This window comes from Mandrillus leucophaeus, unplaced genomic scaffold, assembly GCF_000951045.1.
Source record: "Mandrillus leucophaeus isolate KB7577 unplaced genomic scaffold, Mleu.le_1.0 Scaffold518, whole genome shotgun sequence".
Classification (NCBI taxonomy): Eukaryota; Metazoa; Chordata; class Mammalia; order Primates; family Cercopithecidae; genus Mandrillus; species Mandrillus leucophaeus.
In genome coordinates, this window is record NW_012105564.1 from 1,375,925 (window position 1) to 1,383,589 (window position 7,665).

The 7,665-nt window shown below is 39.5% G+C and overlaps 1 protein-coding gene across 1 annotated transcript in view; it reads left to right on the forward strand.

Annotated features, from left to right (window-relative positions):
- CLHC1 (clathrin heavy chain linker domain containing 1) overlaps nt 1-7,665 on the forward strand; it is a 69,630-nt gene that overhangs the window by 13,541 nt on the left and 48,424 nt on the right. The window contains exons 3-4 of the mRNA XM_011996532.1: nt 957-1,215; nt 5,681-5,868. Of these exons, the coding sequence (XP_011851922.1) occupies nt 1,039-1,215; nt 5,681-5,868 (365 nt within the window). The 5' untranslated portion in view covers nt 957-1,038. The remainder of the gene's footprint in view (nt 1-956; nt 1,216-5,680; nt 5,869-7,665) is intronic.

The window sequence follows — 7,665 nt, forward strand, 5'->3', positions numbered from 1 at the left end:
CAGGCTCACTGCAAGCTGCGCCTCCTGGGTTCACGCCATTCTCCTGCCTCAGCCTCCTGAGTAGCTGGGACTACAGGCGCCCGCCACCATGCCCAGCTAATTTTTTGTATTTTTATAGAGAAGGGATTTCACTGTGGTCTCGATCTCCTGACCTCGTGATCCGCCGACCTCGGCCTCCCAAAGTGCTGGGATTACAAGCGTGAGCCAAAAATAAATACATTATTTATAGCTGTTGTGTGCTGGATGAAGCTAGGCCACATAAGCGCGGGGGTCGTAAAATATTTGACCTTGTTTGTGTCAAGAGGCTTACAAACTAGTTTTCCCACATGACACAAATAAATATAAAATACCAAACCTTCTATTAGAAAGTGTGAATTATACATGAGAAACCATCAATTATATGATACATGTGAGAGGAGTTGTGCACAGTTAGGAAGAGAAGAGCTCTTCATTGACTGGTGTTTGGTATTTCTGTGTTTCTGTCCCAGAGCAGCAGCATATGGCAGTGGAATAGCATAGTTTTTCATTTGTTTGTTTGAGACTGAGTTTCACTCTTGTTGCCCAAGCTAGAGTGTAATGGCGCGATCTTGCCGCAACCTCTGCCTCCCGGGTTCAAGCGATCCTCCTGCCTCAGCTTCCTGAGTAGCTGGGATTACAGGCATGCGCCACTACGCCTGGCTAATTTTGTATTTTCAATAGAGACGGGGTTTCTCCGTTCTGGTCAGGTTGGGCTCGAACTCCCGACCTCAGGTGATCCACCTGCCTCAGCCTCCCCAAGACCTGGGATTACAGGCATGAGACACCACGCTTGGCAGCATAGACCTTTTAATACATAGGTTGAAGTATTTATCACAGCGACAGATGGAAAATTTTTTTCTGAAGAAAATATATTTTCAGATCAATATGTGACTTAATTTTAAAAATTATTATATTAATTGTTGCTCTTTTTCTTTCAGGCTTATCAAAGTTTTGGCTTTGTTGCAAGAGCAGGTCAAGATTTAACTTTTCTTCAGTGAGCAAGTGTGCAGATTGTCAAATATGTCAGTTCATCAAATAAGAAAACGTGCAGTTCTCCCACCTATCATTTGTAGAAGTGACAAGGAATTTTTGGAAAGTATGCAAAGATACATAATTACAGAAACTGAAAGACTGGGCTGTAATGAGGAAGGACCTGCTGATGAATATTACATCATATACCGAAATGTTTTTGATAAGGTATCATAATGCTCTTAAAACAATTAAGTTTTCATGAAGATAGCAATGATCTATGTTGACAACCAATATTCCTGCTTTAGTAACACTACTGTTTGAATGATCACATTCCATTTGCCGATTTTGAGACGTTCATCCAGTTTCTCAGAAAGGCATGAATGGGAAAAATGCACTTCTGGATTTGTATTTCCTGACTGTGAATGAGTGTTTCAGTTATCTTAGCTTGAGAGCAGATTATAAGTTTCCTTTATATATATTTTTAAAGACAGAGTCTCACTGTATCACCCAGGCTGGAGTGCAGTGGTACACTCATATCTCACTGCAGCCTCAAAATCCTGGGTTCAAGTGATCCTCCTGCCTCAGCCTCCTGTATAGCTGGGACTACAGGCTTGTGCCGCCACTCCTGACTAATTTTTAAATTTTTTTGTAGAGACAAGATCTCTATGTTGCCTAGGCTGGTCTTGCACTCCTGGCCTCAAGCAATCCTCCTATCTTGGCCTCCTAAAGTGCTGGGATTACAGGCATGAACTACCAGCGCCTAGCCCAGACTATCAGTTTTTGATTAACTACCTGGCTGTATCTGCTCTCTGATAATAATTTTGACCTTTTCATCTAAAAGTATCATCTGATTTATTAGGAATTGGGCTGCAAGCAGGAGCATGATGCTCCCTTGTTATTTTGAGTTTGTTTGTGGTATCATTAAAATCTTGATTTAGATTTGATCTAACATTAAATTGAGGTTCCTTGTATATTGGAGTTCTGTCTAGAATTATCTAGTCATGGTTTACAAGGAATTAGACTGGACTTAATATTGGAAATATGGAGATCAGCTTAGAAAATGCTATCACTTTGTGGAACATATTTGATTTTGCTTTTTAAGGTTTTAGAAATACCTATTATCCTTCTAAACAATTGCAGTTTGCCCACCAATCCTAATTTATTTATGCAGCGCTTTTTTTTCCACCCCATTCCGGGAAGATGCCCTGACAGTGAAATAAGTGAAATCAACATCTTTCCTCTTTGCCAGAGGAAATACTTACCTTAAGACTTCAGTAAACTGTTGGTCTCTGAGTAAACAGCCACAGGCAAAATAGAAACTCAGTCTTTTAATTTTTAAACATTATACACTATGACTCTTATTTCTCCTCTAAATAAAAACCTAGTGCCTCCCTCTAAGGGAAAGTGAGCATATGATAGTGGTATATACCTACCAGAATAAGGAAAGTTGATACATAATCATAGGAGTAATAGAGAGAAACAGAGTCTTTCCTTCCTTCCTTTTTTTTTTTTTTTTTTGAGACGGAGTCTCACTCTGTGGCCCAGGCTAGAGTGCAGTGGCACAATCACGCGATTTCGGCTCACTGCAAGCTCCGCCTCCCGGCTTCACACCATTCTCCTGCCTCAGCCTCCCAAGTAGCTGGGACTACAGACGCCCACCACCACGCCCGGCTAATTTTTTGTATTTTCAGTAGAGACTGGGTTTCACCGTGTTAGCCAGGATGGTCTCGATCTCCTGACCTTGTGATCCGCCCGCCTAGGCCTCCCAAAGTGCTGGGATTACAGTCGTGAGCCACCGCGCCGGGCCTTTCCTTCCTTTTATATCATACAGAAAATCTATCTTTTAGAATTGGTACACTGGCAGGTTAGCTTCATTTTATATGCATTATGATCAATGATACTGCTCTTGGTGTTTTAGTTATCAAGGAATGTATTGAATGGATGTTTAAATAAAGATAATGTATTGAATAGGTTTTATAAATATCAAGAGTCATGCTGCGACTCTACTGTGTGAAATTAGCAAAGGAAAGTCATAACTGTAACGTGTATCTTTGCATGCCGGAGTGCTAACACTTGTCAGAATTTTTCTTACATGAAGAGCTCTTTGCTTTGCATTAATGTAGTTATAGTGAAGTCATTTTGGAGGTATTGTTGGTAACTTTAATTCCTAGAGAAAACATACAGTGTTAAATAGAAAATAATATTGACGTCTATAGTCCCTGTTTCTTTTCTCCTAGTGAGGAGAAAAGATTTCCATTTGTACTATTTGCACATTACATAATTGTAAATTTTACCTTGTAAAGAATTCTGTTCTTCAGGACTGAGAGGGGATCTGGAAATGGAAGTCATTTGGTACTTTGAGAAACTTTTCTTCTAGCTTCTTGATAACAGATAATTTACCTTTCTCATTTTCACATTATTTTAGCACCTTTGATTATTAATGAACTATTAATGACTGTCTTCTTTGATCTTCCTACCCTCTTAAAAGGAACTAGTTGGGCAGAAGATAAAAGTGTCAGCTTGCATCTCTGGGTACTTTTAACCAGGGAACAAATACCAAATTGTGTTTAAAATCAAAGATAGATGGTTTGACCTGGAGAATCATGCCTGAATCAAAGCAAGGAGGACTTGAAACTCATACCAAGAGTTGGGGGTGGATTGCAGGGTGAATGAAAAACCTAGTAAGCAAAGAAGACCAAAGCTTGGAAGAATGAGCTTTTTTAGAAATGGATGACTTACTCGGCTGGGTGCAATAGCTCGTGTCTGTAATCCTAGAACTTTGAGAGGATTGGTAGGAGCATCGCTTGAGGCCAGGAGTTTGAGACCAGCCTGGGCAACATAGCAAGACTCTGTCTCTACCAAAAAAGAAAAGGGGGGCGGGGCTATGGAGGTAGCTGGACTCTGTAAAGTGGCTGACCTTTTGTGTTCCTGTAGCATATTGTACAAATAGTTTAGATCCGTATGTAGGAGCTGAGGGGGAATGAAAACCATACCTCTTCTCCCTCAGACCCCTGTAACTGGTAAGTATAGCTATGGTTATTTTCTTGGATTTAGTAGCAGCCTTAATGCAGGAGTCTCAAACTTAAATGCCTGCAGAGGCCACCAAGGTAATATAAAAGAGTTAAGTGGGCTGGCTATAAGAGAATAAGGAGTGGTGGGGATTGTGGTAAAATGAAAAACCAACCTAATCGAAAACTCCAGCTATTATTGCCATTAAGGAATAGGGGTTCCATGGAGGTAGATTTTTCAGAGTTTGCAAGAGAAGCTGAAAATGTGGTTTTTGGGTGAAATTTCCTAAATTTTAAAATATTTTGTTGGTTAAGCAAAATTGCCGGCTGTATTCAACCTGTGGTGTGCCAGTTTGCATATTCTACTTTAGTGTATTTTCTGTGCATTCATAAAGGTTCCCATGAATGCTCTTCTGAAATCTGTTTCTTCTAGCAAACAGACTTGGGAGCTGATCATGATACCACTACATATTTATTATCTACTCATTAATGTATATGAACTGTCTTGGATTGTTGGAGCATATCAGAGGAATGTATGAAGCAGATGGCCAGGAGCAACAGGGTACTTAATTTGGAAAGCCACGGATTGATGACCTCTATTTTATTAAAGATTCTTGATATGGGTGGATAGGTGGTGTGGTCATCTCCATGGCACTTGCTAGGAGATCAATAATCTCCTTATATCATTTGCTGATAGACCAGATGCCTTCCTAGATAATTTTTTCTAGATATTGCCTAGGTAAAGAAAGCCAGTGGGGGATATCAGAGGCTAGAGATGTAGAAGGAATAGAAAGCATAATTGCAGCTTTCTGAGAAAATTAGAGATTGAGCCTGTCTATTCTCTATATTCATCAATCCCTCTGAAATCCTCATGTGCAGAATTTGGAAACCATATATTATTTATAACTTTTCTATTTTTATTTTTTGACTTTTAAAAAAATGTTTATTTTTGCATGGGTATTGCATATATAATATTAACAAAAAATGAATAAATAAACCAGTAAAGGAGATTGTACAATGGAGAGTCTGGCCCTTCTCATCTCAGATTCTACTTCTCCTGTCCTTCTCTGCAGGCACCCACTGTTTCTGTTTTCTTCTGTTATCCTTCCAGAAATTTTCTGTGCCTAAACACCATTTGAAGCCATGAATGTATAGTGATGAGGGGTTTTTTACAGTTGCACATGACATCCTGGGATTAGAAATAGAGTTAAATATTGAGAATATTGATGAGCCAATAGGAGCTGATGGGTTAGGAAAATAAGGAGGTGAAGAGAATCCAGGATTTTAAGGTTTAAATGAAGTTAGAGACTAGATTTGGAGGGAGTAAGAGAAGATACAGAATTATATTTAAAAGATTCAGAATTTGGAAAATTAGAACTAGTATTAGTTTTAACTGGAATCATATAATGTATGTGTTCATACCAAGTAGAACAAAAATATGGTCTTTTTTTCCTCTTATATTTAAACTCCACATTATCTACCATAATGTTCCACAAAGAGCACATATTTAGTAAATATTGCCTTTAGTGTCCAATTATGTTTGAGCTTGCTGTAAAGTTTAGATTTCTAATTGCTAATCATGTTTCATTTAAAAAATAATCTATAATGTTATTTGCGAGAATTTCAATCCATAGTCTTTTAGAAAAAATATCAATACCATAGGCAGAAAAATAATATTTCAGGTAATAGAGCATGTCACTGCATACAAATCCGTTCTTACTTCAATCAAAAAAGAATATGATGCCTTTATTGAGACAATAAAGAAAGGCCGAAGAACCGCATTTTGTCTTCATGGAAAACTTAAAGGTTTGGCAGCAGAGCCTACAGCTTTGGTATATCACAGGAAAAGAACAATCCAACTTGAAGCAAAGTAAGTATTTTAGTAACTAGTCCAAAAGATAGTAGTTGTTGCTTGATTATAATAACTAGCCAGTATAACTCTAGCCGGTGGCTCTTAGTCTTATTTTTCAATTTTATTTAAAAGACACATTTTTATGTTACCTTCTCCTAGTGACTTGAAGCTACTGTATTATTTACTTCAATTAAAAAATATTACTTTTGTTTGAGAACTTATAGTACCTCTTAGTGTGTGTGTGTATATCTATATATATTTTTATACATATATATATATATATTTTTTTTTTTTTTTTTGAGAAGGTTTAATTATTGTTGCCCAAGAAAGAGAGCAATGGCGCAATCTTGGCTCACTACAACCTCTGCCTCCTGGTCTCAATCTATTGTCCTGCCTCAGCCTCCTGAATAGCTAGGACTACAGGTGCATGCCACCATGCCCAGCTAATTTTTTTTTTAAATATAAAAAATAGAGATGGGGTCTCACTATGTTGCCCGGGCTGGTCTCGAATTGCTGAGCTCAAGCAATCCTCCTGCCTTGGCCTCCCTAAGTGCTAAGATTGAAGGTGTGAACCACTGTGCCGGGTCAAAAAGGCAAGAGTGGGCAGTTATAGTTTTTTTGTTTGTTTGAAGTAGGGTCTTGCTCTGTTGCCCAGGCTGGAGTGCAGTAGCTTGATCTTGGCCCACTGCAACCTCTGCCTCCCAGGCACAAGTGATCCTCCCACCTCAGCCTCCCAAGTAGCTGGGAGTACAGGCACAAGCTACTATACCTGGCTAATTTTTGTATTTTTTTTTTTTTGTAGAGATGGAGTTTTGCTATGTCAGGCTAATTTTTGTATTTTCTGTAGAGATGGGGTCTTGCCATGTTGCCCAGGTTGGTCTCCAACTTGCGAGCTCAAGTGATCTGCATGCCTTGGCCTCCCAAAGTGCTGGGATTACAGGCATGAGCCACCACTCCTGCCCCTCTTAGTATAATTGAAAGCACATTGTCATAAAATCATAAAATGAGGGTCCACATAGGGTGGCTCATCACCTGTAATCCCAGCACTTTGGGAGGCCGAGGTAGGAGGATTGCCTGAGCCCAGGAGTTTGAGATCAGCCTGGGCAACATGGTGAGTCCCTGTCTTTACAAGTTCAAAAAAAAAATTAGCTGGGTGTGGTCCCAGTTGCTTGGAAGGCTGAGATGGGAGGATTGGTTGAGCCTGAGAGATGGAGACAAGTGAGCCACGATTGCGCCACTGCACTCCAGCCTGGGTGACAGAGTGAGAACCCATCTCAAGGAAAAGAAAAAAAAAGGAATAAAATAAAATAAATAAGGGATACAGGTAATTGCTCCAGGTAATTTCCTCCATGGAAGATTTAATAGTATAATTTCATAATTACTATCTGAAGTAGAGCACTTAATCCTGTTATTCACAAAGGTAAATAACCTACTGGGAGAGGATAAGATGCTCAGTCTTGTTGAGTAGTCTTATATTTTCAGTATTACATTTGGTCAATGATGGATAAATTATTTTTATAGATAATTTTTTTTTTTTTTTTGGAGATGGAGTTTTGCTCTTGTCCAGGCTGGAATGCAATGGTGTGATCTTGGCTCATGGCTCACTGCAACCTCCGTCTCCCAGATTCAACCGATTCTCCTGCCTCAGTGTCCCAAGTAGCTGGGATTACAGGTTCCCGCCACCACGCCCGTCTAATTTTTCTTTTTGTATTTTTAGTAGAGATGGGGTTTCACCATGTTGGCCAGGCTGGTCTCGAACTCCTGACCTCAGGTGATCCGCCCACCTCAGCCTCCCAAAGTGTTGGCATTACGGGC